At 36.9% G+C, this 17715-nt stretch overlaps 1 protein-coding gene across 1 annotated transcript in view; it reads left to right on the top strand.

Moving 5' to 3' along the window:
• Positions 1–394: 394 nt before the first annotated feature.
• Positions 395–17715, top strand: part of EMC2 (ER membrane protein complex subunit 2) — a 51255-nt gene continuing 33934 nt past the window's right edge. Inside the window, exons 1-4 of the mRNA XM_007188776.2 lie at positions 395–475; positions 10504–10617; positions 11129–11193; positions 13199–13284. Of these exons, the coding sequence (XP_007188838.1) occupies positions 436–475; positions 10504–10617; positions 11129–11193; positions 13199–13284 (305 nt within the window). The 5' untranslated portion in view covers positions 395–435. The remainder of the gene's footprint in view (positions 476–10503; positions 10618–11128; positions 11194–13198; positions 13285–17715) is intronic.

Raw genomic sequence — 17715 nt, 5'->3', positions numbered from 1 at the left:
AACGGGTTCGCGCAGAACGTTGCATTGCAGCAGGTCATGAAGAGAACAAGGTACCGATTAGGGGGTGGGAAGAGAATGAATACACCTATGTAGAAAAAAGTGAAAAGCCGGGAGTGGCACACATTAAAGACCCAGAATTTGTTAAGAATCCACGGTAAAACAGACATCTCACCCCAAACCGGCTCCAGCGGCTCCGGCTCCAGCGGCTCCGCCCCCGCGTCCTCACAGACCTTAAGCGCGGCGCGCCGCCCAGCTCTTCCCGCCCCCTTTCCCGACTGCCCCTCGGCAGAGCCGCGTGCACGTGTGCGGCGGATCCCGCCCCCTCCGCGCTCTTGGCCAATGAGAAATGGTGTCGTAATTCGCCACCGCCTGGTCTCGGGTCATGTGACCACGTCTCCCCGCCCTCTCGCCCGGTTGCCTCCAGGTTCTGAGAAGATGGCGAAGGTCTCAGAGCTTTACGATGTCACTTGGGAAGGTAACTGCTGCCGGGGCGGGCGCGGAAAGACCAAAAGCCGTGGGAAGCGGTTCGGGAGTACCTGCTGCCCTCGGAGAGCTGGGTTCTCCGGTCTCTCTTCGGCATTGGACCGGCAGAGCTGAGGTGGTGGCTGAGGTGGAGGTTGAGGCTGACCCCTTCCTTGGCCCGGCCACCGACTGGGGTCTGCGGTGTTCCCCACCTCTTGCGCCAATAGGCTGACCGACCATCCTACCTCCGCGCCAGTCCAACGGCCCAGGGTAGCTTCCATTGTAAGGCGGCCGGGATCTGGGGCTAGGGTTGTCATACGTTTCCTGCGGCTGCTGGGCGGCGCGGAGGAGGCGGGATAGTTGCCTGCAGAAGCGTCTTTGCAGCCGAGAAATACACGGCCTGTACAGGCCTTTGAAGTGCTCTGTAAGGGTTACAGTTCTGTGTAGTAAAGGTGTGTGGAAAACCCGTGAACATATCTGATTCTTTTACATGCCAGTTTACATTTCATTCTCTCTTCAAAACTGGGTTTCTGATTTCTCCCCTTGTTAATTATTCCCTGTCCCACTCCCCCTCAAAACGCATTTACACACACAACTTCCTTCTTATTCCCTACCAGTTAATTCCTTTTCTGAAGGGGAAGTACCTCTGGTTTAATCTGAGGTGGAGTTTGTCTTTAAATTTGGAAGCAGCCAAACTTTGGACGAATTCTGTAAGAGATTTTCCTTTCTTAAAAACTTTCGTGGGAGGCATGCATGCTTAAGAGAAGAGCGTTGAGTTTCTCTAAGGCATGAAATTTGTGTAATCGAAATTTATATTCCCAACATTTCACAGTAGACTTCAGTAGCTTATTTGTTCGGATATTTAAACAATGGCCTGATAACACGTGGACTGAAAATTATATTGATTGTTCAGTGGTGAGTACATCTTTCCAGTATTACAAAGTTGAAAACAATAATGGGAAAAGGTAAAATTCTTTTATACTGGAAGTGAATTCAGTGATTTATTATTGTTTTTGTGGTTTCTAGCACACTGTGAACCGCAGTGTTTCTGCCTGTACTGGGGAATCCATTATATTAAAAGTATTAAGTTCTTAGTGCTAGATCTTGGAGACGGCAAATTAAGTAACACAGTCCCTACCTTCAGGGAGTTCATAGTCAAATGGAGAAAGACAGACTTGTAAAATGGTTTTAAAAGGCTTGTGTCAGGGTATATTCCTTCAGTAGATACGCGGCTGTTATTTTTAATGCTTTTAAGAAATGTTTCAAATATTTCATGGTTTTTGGAAGGTGCTATTTGGAAGGTATGTTCAATATAAGTTTTTTAGATGATAGTGTTGTGTAGAATGGTAGGGAATGAGTAGGTGTGTAACTACCAGCAGACAAGGTAATTTAAGTAACTTGGACCTTACCCTGTGGACATTCTAAAGATGAATGACATAATTAGATTTAGATTAATCAATAATAACTATTTCACAAGATTGTTGAGGAACAAAAGGGAAAACATATGTTAAAGTGCTTTTAAGCTATTAAATACATATAAAAAGATGATCTGGCTCCTGCCTGTGTCTCCAGCTTTATCTTAAGCTACTCTTCCCCTTGCTCTATGAGCGGGCCACGCTGGCTTTTGTTGAATTCCCTAAATGTGCAATGCTCCTCTAGTCTTAAGACTGGATACAAGCTATTCCTTCTGATAGGAGTGTTCTTCCCTCCTGGTTCTACTCTTACACTCTGCTCTACCGACTATACTTTTATCCTTTCTCGGAATTCCCCTCAGAGGCCACATACTTCAGAGAGCCTTCCTTGACCACCCTACCCCCGCCCATTCTCCGTCCCTCCACCAAAATTTAAAAGAAAAAAGACAACAAAAACAAGCAACAGAACTTACCCCTGGTCCTTTAACTATGTGTCCTCATACTATTGAAGTACTTACCCAATTGTGTTAAGTTTAAAAATTTTGTCTCTCCTAGAATGAAGAGGGACCAGGCCTATCTTGTTCTAGTGCATGACATATTGGAGGAACTCAGTAATCTGTTGACTAAATGAATTGTTAGTAGGATTAAAAAATTTAAAAATCCTCACAAAAAAATACTGTAAGTAATTTTCTTAGTGTTGGAGTGATTTTTTTAGTATCTTAGACTTAGGCAACTCACTTAGCAAATAGAATATAGTTTGCTCATTTTAATTAATGTAATTAATGAGTAGAATTAAAATTCTATTTTAGGAGACTTTTAGGAAAAGAGTATTGTAGATTTTTCTTTCAGAGAGTTTTGGTAACAAGAGGGAGATGGGAGGACCCTCGGGGTAGTTTTTTTGTTTAGATTTTTGCGGGGGCGGGAGTGTCAGTTGACCTGTGTCCTTTAAGAATTCCATTGAATAGCATCATGAATTAAAGTACTGGAAATGGTTAGTTCAAAGAGTAGTGTGATTCTTGTGATAGGAAAATTTATCACATATTTATAAAATGTATATACTAAGTTTAACACTCTCTTAGTCTCTGTTGGGCTCTATAAAAAAGTAGGTATATGGTTTATTTATCAGCCAGTTGAAAGTTATTGATGTTTATTATATAGAGGAGTTTGGAGGTGGGAAAGAGTTGAAGGAGGGTATAGTCAAGTTTGTTGAGAATAGGGTATTTGGGCAGAATATGGATTGGTAGGATGCCTCACACAGTGCCTGGCCTATAATAGGCATTAAATGAGTATTTGTTGAAAAAATATTTATTAAAAATGTTTGAGGGGATTTTAGTTGTATATGCTCACTGTCTCTACTTCTCTTTTTATTCAGTCCTTTAAACAACCACAATTTGGTTTCCATGCTCTATGAGTCCAGTAAGATTTCTAGGGAGATCTAATGCTGGATCTAATGTATCTGTTTTCTACATCTATACTGCATTTGTCTTTGCAGGTCATTCCCTCTATGAAAAATTGTTTCGTTGGTTTCTTAATAGCATTAAGGCTCTCTTTTTACTTTTCAGAACTTTGCTGTGTTCTCTACATCCATTTGCGCCTTAATTTTTGATGTCCCCTGTGGTTGTTTCCTTAGCCCTCTTCTTAATCTGTTATTAGTGGTGATTAATCCTGAGTTCAATAGACTCCTAACTGATGCAGGCATAGGTGTTATGTGGTCTGTGACTTTCCTGAAATTATATGCAGAATTGAGTGTGTTTTTAAACATGTACATATTTCTGGGGGAAAGTTGGTTCAAAGGTCCCATCAGCTTTGAAGAGCTCTAAAAAGGTTGAATGTCTTCTGTGGGTAATCATCCACACCTAGCTTTAATTATTAGCCTATATGCTAAATGACATGTTAGTTAAACATATATTTGAGTACTTTGTGCCAGCCGCTGTTCCAGTTCTTGAGGATACAGTGCTGAAAAAGACAGGCAGGGTCCCAGGTCTCATGGCATGTACCCTGAGATTTCACTTCTGCACTAAAGGTTCATATTTATGGATATGTAAATATTTAGTGAAGGTCATTTTTGCAAGGTAAGAGCTGGAGAGGTAGGTTGGTGCCTTGAATACTAGCCTAAGGAGTTTGGACTTTATCTTGTAGATACTTGGGAGCCACTTTCCTATTTAAAAAAGAAAAAAAAGAAAAAAGATCAGTGACTCCTTTTGTTAAACTTAAAATTTTTAATGGACTTTTGATATAGGGCAGGGCTTTTTCTTTGATAGGGATCCCCTGATTGAAATTCCCTGTCATCTTTAATAAACCATTTTCAACTTTGCTTTCTGTAACATGGAACAAGAACATAAAGACCCTTGTATAGCAGCTTCAGTGCACAAGTCCTGTAGATTTTAATTATTTTCCTCTTATTTTTAATTGAGTCACCTTAATATAACAGCAGTTTTTGAAAGCTCTTTTACCTTTGTGGACTCTTTTTAAAGCATCCAGCTTTGTTTTATAGAAAAAGTCTATCTTTTGCACTCAAGTTTTCTCTGGCTTTTGTAATATTTAATTATAGTATATAATTACATTAAGTTTAACTGCCATGAACTGGTTTGCATGCAAACACAACTGACTTTTTAAAATGTAACAAATAGTGGAAACAATTAACCAAGAGCTAACTGATGAGGCCTGTTGGCCAAGGGCTTCTCAAATGCTAGGGGGGCATCATTAGTATTTTTTGCAGAAAGAAATTCTTTGAGTTGATTCTAACTGGAGGATAGTTAAGAGAGTTTTTAATGAACCTTATTAATGTCACCCATCATATTTTTTTATTGACGTATAGTTAATTTACAAACACCCCTCATATTTTAATTACTTGTTTACATTCTTTACACACACAAATCTTCTCAGTGCTTCCAATGACCAGCATAGTGGTGAGAGTCAAAAAATAGCTCTCAGTAAATTCTAATTAAAATTTTTGTAGCACTTTATATTTTATGAAGTGCTTTACATAAATTATCTGATATTAGGAGTTCTAAACTCAGATGCCAAGAAGATGAGGATAATGTGTGAAATTGCGTGAAAGATGATAGTGGTGCCTATAAAGAACTGGTGAGTGTATGCCTTATCTAAAGGTAATCAGAATCAGATTAAAAACAGATTACCCCCCACCCCAACCCCCAGCATTGTACTGGCTAAGAAAAATATTTGAGGGGTCTAGGTTTTGCTTTATGTAACGTTCATTGCAGATAGGCTTGTGATCGTCTATATTTTATAGCTGAGGTTAGAAATGTTATATAACACGTCCAAGATCACTATGCTAAGTAGCAGCATTGGGATTTAAACCAGAGTCCTCTGACTGTAGATTCTATGTCTTTATGCAACTTAATGCTCTAATTCTGGAATTGGCATTATTTTCTGTAAAGGGCCAGGTAGTAAATATTTTCAGCTTTGTGTGACATATGGTCTGTCTCAACTAGTCAGCTCTACCATTGTAGCACAGAAACAGTCAGACAGTACCGAAATGAATAAGGGCACCTGTGGGTTTTTTTTGTTTGTTTTGGGTTTTTTTTTGGGGGGGGAGGGTGCCTGTGTGCTGATAAAACTTTATCTATAAAACAGGTGGCTGCAAAATTTGGCCCTGGGACTTTAGTTTATTGACCCCTGCTTTCAATCTCCTGCTTTAAATGAAATATGAAGAACAAAGCCAGAGATGGAAGGATTAGGAAAAGATAAATAGCATTTGGTTTTAGAGGATGTACTGCTGGCTTGCAGAGAAGTTTCAAAGCCTTTTGGTTCAGAAACAAAAGAGAATTAAAAGTGGGTATGAGAACAGGGAAGGAAACAGAGAGTAGAACATTAATAGCTTAAATTTTTTTGAGCACATTTTGTACCATACGCTGTTCTAAACACATAAATTAATTCACAGTGCTTACCACAACAACTGTATGATACAGGTATTATTATTTTTCATCTCCACTTTTTAGATGAGAACATTAAAGTGAAAAGTGTTAACTCTCCAATATCACACAGCTAGAAAGTGGCAGAACTGGCATTTGAACTCCAGCAGTTTGAGTTTTGCATCTTCACTTTTGACCACTACACATTAGTGCCTTTAGATAGTAGAAGAGATAATCTGAAGAAAGAAGCTAAAAATATAAAGCTTATGGGAGTTTTGAAACACAGGAAAAACCTTTGGATAGTGAAAAGAATTGTGAGGCAAAATTGAAGTGTATGTAACGCTTTAAATATATCTTTGAGGGAGTCATAACAGTGCATAGATATTACTTTTATACCTTGCTTGAAAAATATCTTGAAGTACATGTTATACTCAATTTGGTTTTCTTTTAAAATTTAGAACTTGGGTAAATAGGGAAATATTTGCGTGAAAGGGCTCATTGTTTTTCCTAGTTAATCTTTAGAAAAAGTGCTTTTGTTACCAAGTCCAAGATCATTCTGCTCAACGCACAACAGGCTAATAAATCGAGACATGAGTTGTTGGGGCAAGGAATAGTGACTTTATTCAGAAAGCCAGCCAACTGAGAAGATGGTGGACTAGTGTCCCAAAGAACCATCTTACCCCAGTTAGAATTCAGGCTTCTTTTATAACTAAAAGAGGGGAGGGGGCATGGTTGGTTGTTGCAAACTTCTTGGTGTCAAAATCCTTTGTTCTTGCATCTGTTCATGTAGGTCAGGTCATGATGTTCCTGAAAACCTCCAACAAGACAAACTTTATGCTCTGTTTGCAACTTTTTATCTCTATATAAGTGGAAAAGTGTTATACCTTTAAAGGTTGGAGTTTTGAGAGCGGGCTGTCCTGTATATTTCAGGCCATTAGGCAACACTCTTAACTTGTAGCAAAAGCAATAGAATACAAAGGTTAAAGTAAAAGAAAAAGATCCCATATGGAATCAGATTTGTTCTTCCCATTATACTCTGCTCTCCTAATTTTCCCTCTTCTGATGAGTGATCCTTCAGGTTTTTTTTTTTTAAAGGGTCTCTGGGAGTAGTCTTTGACAGAGAAACATGTTCCTCACCCCTGCTTTGGGTTACATAAACAGAGAATTAACCTGAGCTCCATTTTGCAATGGCTGAAGGAACTGCTTTGCCTACCTTCTCTCTCTCCCCCAATAGGTGGGTTGGGCACTATCCCAGTCCCTTAGCACAGTGGTCCCCAACCTTTTTGGCACCAGGGACTGGTTTCATGGAAGAAAATTTTTCCACAGACTGGGGTGGGGGTGGATGGTTTTGGGATGATTCAAGCACATTACATTTGTTGTGCACTTTATTTCTATTGTTATTACATTGTAATATGTAGTGAAATAATTATAAAACTCATCGTAATGCTGACAGGAGGTGGAGCTCAGGCAGTAATGCGAACGATGCGGAGTGGCTGTAAATACAGATGAAGCTTTGTTCGCTTGCCCGCCGCTCAGCTCCTGCTATGCGGCCCGGTTCCTGACAGGCCATGGACCGCTATTGGTCCATGGCCTGGAGGTTGGAGACCCTTGCCTTACCAAATGAGATACTTTTATTCCTCTACCATGGTTTATGCTCTTTGTTGTAGAATTCATCTAACGAACTCCCTTTGATCCTTAGGGCTTAATTCACGTATCACAGATGTCTTCTTTAACCCATTCTCCCTGCCAGGTGGAATTAATCTTTCCCTCACCTTGCTTTCTTAGTGCTCTGAACATAACCACTATCTTACCTTTTATCCCATTATTTTGCTGTTGTTTACAGTTTTTCTGTTAACTTGTCAATTTCTTAGGCACACTGGATGATTCTTTTTCATTACGTTTCTAGCATGTTATAGAAAGTATGTATTAATATATTTTTGAATGACTAAATAGAAGTCATGGGGGGCATGACAGTGAGTGAAAGGGGATGTTTTAAAAGTCAGAGATTTTCCAGTAATATACTTTGATTATGAATAAGTAGGAGGAGACTGATGGAAAATTGAGTACTGTTGGTAAATGAGAAATTTGACAAAAAAGGAGATGGGACCAGTTTTTGTCTTTTAGTCTCTAGTTTATGGGAAGGAATTCTACAGTTTCTTAAAGGGCATTCTAAAGCAAGTTAAGAAATAATCTAATAGATGAAAAGATAATTCTTAAATTCAAACAGCATATTTTATTAATTCACCTGGGCTAGCATTTCTTAATTTGGGTGTCAGGGTACAGGCAAGGCGTGTAGTTTTGTGGAACAGATCTGTAAAACACTAAATAAATTTATATTTCTGAGACTCTTCTTCCTATTTTAAAATAGTCTTTCAGGTTGACAGAGAATGTCAACTTCAGTGTAACTATGGTATAGGGGATGTGGTTTGAATGAGTTCTGAGAACCCAAGTTGTGGACCTTGTGGATATATGTTATATGCATGTTATCTTGTGGATATATGTTATATTGTGATGTAATAAGGTATAATGTATATTTGGTCTTCATCCCCAGTTTCTGGCACAGAGCTCCTAAACCCTTGTAATTTCCTTAGTGATAGGGTTGATAGGAACATCTTCTGTTATAATATTAGGTCTTAGTCCTGGGTTCCACATACAACATCTTCTAAGACTTATAGTGATACATGTCTTTTTATATGCCACTGAATAACTGGTGGCTGGATAGCTTCAGGATGGGGGCTGGTTACTGGTAAGACCAAGACTTGAGTGAAGGGTTGGAACTTTCAACCCTACCCCTCAACCTGCTGGGAGGGGAGAGGATCTGGAGATTGACTTAATAACCAGTGTCTAAGGATCTAATCAATCATGCCTACAGACTGAAACCTTCATAAAAGCCCCTAAACTTCAGGGATTGTAGAACTTCTAGGTTGGTGGATACATCAAGATGCTGGGATGGTGACTTACTCAGAGAGGGTACTCCTATGTCCCTGAAAACCCCCTCCCACCCCCAACTCTTTGCTCTGTGTATCTCTTCCATTTGGTTGTTTCCTGAGTTGTATCCTTTATAAAAAACCAGTAATAGTAAGTGAAGCACTTTCCTGAGTTCTTTCAGCCACTCTAGCAAGTATCAAACTGGATGAGGGAGTTGTAGAAAAGAGCCCCTGATTTTGTAACGAGTTGCTCAGAAGTATGGGTATCCCTGACTTGTGTTGGTTTCTGAAGTAGGGGCAGTCTTGTGAGACTGAGCCCTTAACCTGTGGGGTATGAATAACCTACTTTTTTGTTTGCCTGCTCAATTCCTCTTCAACCTTTAAGATTCAGTTCAAGTTACTTCCTGTGCAGAGTGAGAGTCAAGGTGATTTCTAGGTTTCAGTAGGAGGAATTAATTATGTTAATTTGTAATGATTTTCTAAGACCGTTTTTGTAAATTCACTTAGGATCTATTTTCATCTTATGATGATTTTTGTTTTCGTTTGTAGACTTCGAGCTGTAGGGACTCAGATAATGCATATAAAGGTAGTGAAAATCCCATATGCTTCTCTTAGATTTATTCTATAGAAGCATAGCATATTGTTTATTTAACTCATGTGTTCAACAACAACTTAATTCAACTATTTAAATCTGTACAACATGTATGTCAATAGAAGGAAGAAGGTAGTACTTCAGATGAATATGTAAGATTTTCAATAGGTAAGAGTAAGCAAGCATGTATGTAATTGGTGAACTGGACAGTTAATTCTACCTTAGCCATATAAAAAAGGGATCTTTTTTTCTGGGTTAGGTATTCGCCCACCCCAGTTATTATTTCTGCTATTGTCAAAATGCTGTTCTTTGAAACTCCAGAGTTCCCTATTGTATTAATATGCCAAGTTGTTCTCTCAACTTTTGTTGTTTGCTAGTGCCTTAGACCTTATTTTACATTATTCATTTTTTTCTTTATATGTAATAAAAACATTTCCTTTGTCCTAATTTTATTTCCTGTTCACTTCCCTGTGTAATTGTGTATCTTTATATGTTACATGGACTGTTGTAGTAATGTTGTTATTAAGAGAGTTTTGTGGTGAATGTTTCTTCAGTGCTGATAGCCTAATATGATACCCTGATTATGAAAATTTTATATTCTTGAGTCAATGGGTAAACTTCAGGAGCACCTTGAATTTTTGATTTCAATGTATAATTTTATTTGTTTTTCTGAGAAGAGAATCCTTAGCTTTTACCAAATTCTGAACATTGTAACCTAAAAAAGCTATGATCCATAGTTGCTTAAAGGGATAGAGCATCTTTGTAGGAGACCCATGCCATACACTACTTTTAAAGATAGTTGTAATATCAGTTGTAATGCATTTTCAGTCTTCTAAAGCAGGGGTCCCCAACCCCCTGTCCTCGGCCTGTTAGGAACCAGGCCACACAGCAGGAGGTGAATGGTGGGTGAGTGAGTAAAGCTTCATCTGCTGCTCCCCATCACTCACATTACCGCCTGAACCATTGCTCGCATTACTGCCTGAAACATCCCCCTCCCCCGTCCGTGGAAAAGTTGTCTTCCACGAAACCGGTCCCTGATGCCAAAGAGGTTGGGGAGCGCTGTTCTAAAGGATCTGTTGCTCTTGCTAAATTGATTTTCTGTTTTATGAAATTTGAGATACCATAGACTTTTACATTAGTGTGAGTGTATTTTCTTAAAAAGTTGATTTCATCTTGTCAACTGTTTGACATTAATCAAATATATATATATGTAATTGCAAGCATTTTTTTTTCAGAAATGCGAGATAAAATGAGAAAATGGAGAGAAGAAAACTCACGAAATAGTGAGCAAATTGTGGAAGTTGGAGAGGAATTAATTAATGAATATGCTTCTAAGCTTGGAGATGATAGTAAGTTTTTAAATTTATTGTATTCATGCTCAGCACATGTTTCATTTACAGTTCTTAGTTTTTTAAAAAAAATATTATTATTATGTTTTTTCTGCTGTTCATATCAATCTCTCTATGATTTGTTACTTTCTAAAAAACTTCTTAGGAAGTCTTAATGACAACTTTGTTTTGAGAAGGACTTATAATTGTTGGTAGTAGTGAAGCTGTCAAATAGGCATTTTTGTTTTAAAGCTCACAAGGCTGTAGTCCTGGTCAGGTCAAAATGTATTTCATAATGATCTTTTGAAACAGTAAAAGTATTAAATAATTAGAGATTTTTTTTACCTTATATTAAAATAGTTTGCTTTGCTGGAAACATAAGGATGCTTTCTTTCCTTAATTCTAGATGTAATACAATAAATCAATTTTCAGTTATGAGTAATGTTCTTTAAAATATCAGAAACAGGAAGAATTCATTATCTAATTTCTGTTGTGAGATTTTTATATTCAGTTTTTTCCTCTGTGTACCTAGTTTGGATCATATATGAACAGGTGATGATTGCGGCCCTCGACTATGGTCGGGATGACCTGTCATTGGTAGGTATTTAAACTTGTTATATTTTATTTTATATTTAATTTGCTTCATAAATTATGTGTAAGCAGTTAGTATATGGCTGTATTGAATGCTTTCTGTAGCTGGTTTTCAGTGCTACTCTTGAGTACCTGGGACTAACTAGGTACTTTGGGACACAGTATGTTTTTATATCTTTTTAACAATCCTGAGAAGTAGATGTTTAGTATCCCAGTTTTACTGAAGAGGTTAAATTAGTTGGTGAAGGTTATCCACTTAATAGGTGAATTATGCCATATTATAGAGTTAAAAATAAGCGTATAGTTTAAAACATTTATTTTTGGGGTTGTTAAATGACTTATGTAATATATGATGTTAAGTACTGTTTTACAATGTTTTAAATGTATATGTTAAATTAGTAGAAAATCTTAACATGTACAGAACATGACTTAAAATATTAGTACTAGGTATTTAAGTGGGGCCTGACACATTATGGAAGTAATTTTAAATTTTAATTTAATTTTAAAATAAAAGAATGGTAGCTATATTTTTAAACACTCGTGCTAGGTGCTATGCTAAATGCTTTACATCATGGTTTATTTAATCTTTATAATTATTTCTTAATTTGATTTGTGTTTGATACTATCACTATATTCATTATATAAATCAGGAAGCAGTGGTTTCTGTTCTTTTGTTCTGTAATCCTGAGCTTTTAAGTGCTCCTTCATGCTGCTTCCTCATTTAAGCCCAAAAGAAATACAAAAAAACCAGAAAGTAGAAATACCCGGAGAACATATGCATGTCTAATTAGCTTTGTCCTTTTCAAGGTAATTATGTTATGTTGACTATACACATAATTCCAGTGGAGCTACCAGTGATAAAAAATATTCCACGAAACTGTTGTATTACATTTAGAACCTATGAGACATAGTCTTTTGAATACCAACAGAGGTGGCAGCTTATATCTTGAGGGAAATTTTGAAATTTTTTTTTTGTATAGCAAAATGCCATTTGGTAAAGTAGGAGATTAAGTGAATAGATAATGACTTCTTTTGTAACACAGTATTTTTTTTTTAATGGTTCAGAAGTTCAGCACAGTTATCTTGATTGAACAAGTACTATGAGTTTTACATGATGTCAGAGAAATAAATGAACATCATCTTCAGTTTTGACTAACTTGAATATTTTTCTTCTTACAGAATTTATAGCTGCAGACTTTGAAGCTATATTTCCAGATCATATTAAAATTTATTTTATTATTGGTTAATAGTTTCTTCATTAGTTAAAGGCATTTTTAATCACTTATGCTTTGGGGCACTAGAGTGGACCATTTTTATCATGCTTAATATTTCTAGCACTTCCAAGACTCTTATAATCCCTTATAGGTTGCTGAGAACATAGTAGGTGCTCAATAAATATTTGATTATTTGTGTAGTTGAGTTGATGGGTGAATTATGGATATCTGCCAAAAGGAGATTGGTACTCCATTGATATGGTGTCTGTATTTCATGACCCCAAATCAGGACATGTGTACTGACAAGGTGATTGATTAGAATATGACTTCAACAGGGCAAAATTAAACAAAGTGTTAACAGTATTTGCTAGGGACTTGAGGTTACTACCAAAAAACTTAATTTTTATCAAGACAATGCTTGTGCAATACTTAGGAAGAAAAGGCCAGGAAGCAGTTGTAGTTATTTAAGTGGTGCCTGACACATTATGGAAGCAGTTTTTAAGTGATATGGTAGTAGTATTCGAAGAGTTATTAGTGGACCTCATAATCTGCTCATTTTCTTAGTTAAGAGCTTGATCAGTTTCTGAGAACTGATTGTTGTCCTCACTGTAAGTTCAGGGTTCTTCTTTCACCCCATTATTCATTACTGATTAATTTCACTTATGTCATTAGATCTCAGTAATGAAATTATTTAAGAAGAAACAGTGAAGACTATGTAAGCTGTTCCTTGTAACCCATTTAGTATATGTAGTGTAATTACTACTCTTCAAGTCTTTTTTACCAATATTTTTTTTTAGTTTTGTCTTCAAGAGTTGAGAAGACAGTTCCCTGGCAGTCACAGAGTCAAGCGACTAACTGGCATGAGATTTGAAGCCATGGAGAGGTAACTGAATCTTGTAAATAGTGTGATCCTGTTTTAAAATGGCAAACATGGGGTCTTACGTTTAGGTCCTTCTATACCCATGGCAACATCATTAATTGTACAAGATCTTTTGCTGCTGAGCTTTAGAATAGTGTCAGAGTGCTTCTCAGCCTAAATCCTGCCAAGTTACTCTCCTTAAATAGGATTTGACATAAGAGTGTAATCCATTTACCATCTTTGGCCTAGTGGAATTGGGATCATGCTTTGGAGTAAGAACAGGCTTCCTATCCTGTTTCTAAGGATTTATTAGCTATTGACCTGGCAAATTATTTAAGATTTTCAGACTTACTCCTCTGTAAAACAAGAATATTACCAACTTGTCAGGGTTGTTTTGGGAATTAATAATGATGTATGTGTAGTGCCCTCTCAGGCACTCAAGGTATAGAAGCTATTATTATTTTTTTAATTGAGATATAATTGATATATAACATTGTATTAGTTTCAGGTGTATAACAATGATTTGTTAAATGTGTACATTGTGAAATGATTACCACAATAAGTTTAGTTAACATCCATCATCATAGTTATAAATTTCTTATGATAAGAACGTTTAAGATTTACTCTGTTAGCAACTTTCAAATGTACAACACAGTATTGTTAACTATAGTAAACCATGCTGTATTATATCCACAGGACTTAACTTATCTTATAACTGGATGTTTGTACCTTTTGACCACCTTCACCCACTTCTCCCACTCCCCATCCCCTCGTCTGGCAACCACTAATCTGTTCTTTGTGTCTGTGAGCTCAGGTTCTCTTTGATTCCACATGTAAGTGAGATCTTACAGTATTTATCTTTCTCTGTCTGACTTATTACACTTAGCATAATGCCCTTAAGGTCCATCCAGGTTGTCATAAATGGCAGAATTTCTTTCCTTTTTTATGGGTCAGTAAAATTACATTGTATATATAGTTGACCCTTGAGTAACATGGGTTTGAATTGTGTGGGTCCACTTAGTATGTGGGTTTTTTTCAGTAGTAAATACTACAGTGCTACACAGTCTGTAGTTGGTTGAATCTGTGGATATAGAACCTTGGATATGGAAGGGCCGATTTTAAGTTATATATGGATTTTCCTTTTTTTAATTTTAATTTTAATTTTTGGCTGTGCTGGGTCTTCGTCATGGCATGCAAGCTCTTCATTGTGGCACATGGGCTTCTCTAGTTGCAGCATGTGGGCTTCTTTAGTTGCAGCATGCAGGCTTCTCTAGTTGCGGTGCACGGGCTTAGTAGTTGTGGTGCGTGGGCTCTCTAGTTGTGGCATGCGGGCTCTAGAGCATGTGGGCTCAGTAGTTGTGGTGCGTGGGCTCTCTAGTTATGGCATGCGGGCTCTAGAGCATGTGGGCTCAGTAGTTGCGGTGCATGGGCTTAGTTGCCCTGTAGCATGTGGGATCTTAGTTCCCCAACTAGGAATTGAACCTGCGTCCCCTGCATTGGAAGGCGGATTCTTAACCACTGGACCACTAGGGAAGTCCCCTATGTATGGATTTTCCACTGTGCCATAGGTTTGGTGCTCCTGACCCCCACGTTGTTCAAGGGTCAACTGTACTTACACCAAACTGTTTTAGCCATTTATCTGTCGATGGACACTTAGGTTGTTTCCATGTCTTGGCTATTATAAATAATGCTGCAGTGAACATGGGGGTTCAAATATCTTTTCAAGTTAGTGATTTTATTTCCTTTGGATAAATACCCAGAAGTAGAATTGAGTAGATCAAATGGTAGTTCTGTGTTTAATTTTTTGAGGAACTTTTATACTGTTTTCCATAGTGACTGTGCCAATTTACATTCCCATCGACAGTGCACAAGGGTTCCCTTTTCTCCACATCCTTCCAACACTTCGTATGTTTCGTCTTTTTGATAATAGCCATTCTAATAATTATGAGGTGATACCACATTGTGGTTTTAATTTTCATTTCCCTGATGATTAGTGATGTTGAGCACCTTTTCATGGACTTGTTGGCTATTTGTGTGTCTTCTTTAGAAAAATATATATTCAGTTGGTCTGACCCTTTTTACTTGGATTGTTTGTTTTTTTGCTATTGAATTATGTAAGTTCTTATTATTATAATATTTTGGTTATTAGCCCCTTATCAGGTATGATTTGCAAATATTTTCTCTAATTCCGTAAGTTGCCTTTCCATTCTATTGATGTTTTTCTTTGCTGTGCAGAAGCTTTTTAGTTTGATGTAGTCCCACTTGTTTATTTTTGCTTTGGTTGACTTTGCTTTTTGTGTTGAATCCAAAAAATCATCACCAAGATTGATGTCAAGGAGCTTACCACCTACGTTTTCTTCTAGGGGTTTTATGGTCTCAGGTCTTATGTTTAGGTCTTTAATCCATTTGAGTTGTTTTTCTGTATGGTGTAAAGATAGAGGTCCAGTTTCATTCAGGCTGTCTAGTTTTCCCAACACTGTTTATTGAAGAGACTGTTTCTCCCCCATGGTGTATTCTTAGCTCCTTTGTCATAAATTAATTGGCCATATATGTGTGGGTTTATGTCTGGGCTCTCTGTTCTGTCCCATTGATCTATGTGTCTGTTTTTATGCCAGTACCATACTGTTTTGATTACTATAGATTTGTAATATAGTCTGAAATCAGGGCACCTGATCCCTCCAGCTTTGTTTTTCTTGCTCAAGGTTGCTTTGGCTACTCAAGATCTTCTGTGATTCCATACAGATTTTAGGATTATTCTATTTCTGTGGGAAATGGCATTGGAATTTTAAGAATTGCACTGAATCTGTAGATTGCTTTGGGTACTATGGACATTTGACCAGTCTTAATTTTTCCAGTCCTTGAGCATGAGATAATCATCTTATTTATTTGTGTCTTCAGTTTCTTTCATTAGTAACTTACAGTTTGTAGTATATAGGGCTTTCAGCTCTTTGATTAAATTTATTTCTAGGTATTTTATTCTTTTTGATGCAGTTATAAATGGGATTGTTTTCTTAATTTCTCTTTCTGATAGATTCTTATTAGTGTATTGAAACACAACAGATTTTTGTATATTAATTTTGTATATGCAACTTTACTGAATTTATTAGTTGTAACAGTTTTTGATGGAGTCCTTTGCACCAGTAAGCTGTGATTGTATTCACCTGTCTCAATTTTGGATGCAGTGGTTTGCCCTGTAACTTTAATTGTCTGATGGATCTAAGAAGAGTTGTTGGGTCAGCTTTTTTTCTTGCGAGGATGGGAGTGATGACTTCCAAGGTCTTTATGTTCCAGACCAGGAACCAGAAATCTTGAGTATCTTTTCATGCAATAATTGGCCATTTATATATGTTCTTTGGAGAAATGTTTGTTCACATTGTCTGTTTTTAAATTGGGTTACTTTATTTATTTACGTCTTTTTATTATTTAGTTGTAAGAGTTCTTTATGTATAGTGTAGATACAAGTTTTTTATCATATATGTGATTTGCAAAAATTTTCTTACATTATGTGGGTTGTCTTTCACTTGCTTAATGGTGTCTTTGATTACAAAGGATTTTGATTTTTTTATGAAGTTCAGTTCATTTTTTCTATTGTTGCTTGTCATTCTGGTGTTATTTCTAGAAACCATTGCCTAATTCAGGGTCACAAAGGTTACACCTCTTTTCTTCTAATAGTTTTATAGTTCCAGTTTTTGCATTTAGGTCGTTGACACTTTTTGAGTAAATATTTTTTATAGTATGAAGAAGGTGTCCAACTTTATTCTTTCTTTTGTGGATATCCTGTTGTTCCAGCACCATTTGTTGAAAAGACTGCTTTCCCCATTTAATTTTCTTGGGCAATTAAATCAGTTGAATGTAAATGCGATGTTTTATTTCTGGGCTTTCAGTTCTGTTCCATCGATATATTTGTTTATTATATACCACACTGTATCGATCCCAATATCGATATTGTAGCTTTGTAGTAAGTTCTAAAATTGGGAAGTGTGAGTCCTTCAACTTTGTTTTTTTTTTTTTTTCAAGATTATTTTGTCTGAGTCTCTTAAATTTTTATATTCATTTTAGAGTCAGCTTGTTGTTTCTTACCTTTTTAACCTGGTGTTTTAGGTGAGACAGGGCTAACTTGTACCTCAATTGTAGTAGCTTTTTTCACATAGGATCTATTGATATAGTTTTTCTTAACCCTTTTATTTCTTGGCTTTTGGCTTATGTATTTATGTATATGTATATGTTAATATCTTTGGATCTTCTCTGTTAGTTAGCAAAGGGCATGGATAAATAAAAATAAATAAAATAGTATTATTATAGGTTAGCAGAAAATAATTTTGAATCAGAGGACAGAATGGAAGAAATCTGCAAAGGATTGCTCCTGAATCAGTATTCCACTCTAATACCACTTTTTGTTTTACTTCAAGTAGTATGAGTTCCTAGCCCGTTCTTAAAATAAGTGAATAGCAAAGC

Source organism: Balaenoptera acutorostrata, chromosome 17 (assembly GCF_949987535.1).
Source record: "Balaenoptera acutorostrata chromosome 17, mBalAcu1.1, whole genome shotgun sequence".
NCBI lineage: Eukaryota > Metazoa > Chordata > Mammalia > Artiodactyla > Balaenopteridae > Balaenoptera > Balaenoptera acutorostrata.
The sequence above is the reverse complement of the archived record's forward strand: the minus strand, read 5'-3'. Positions and strand labels throughout refer to the sequence as shown.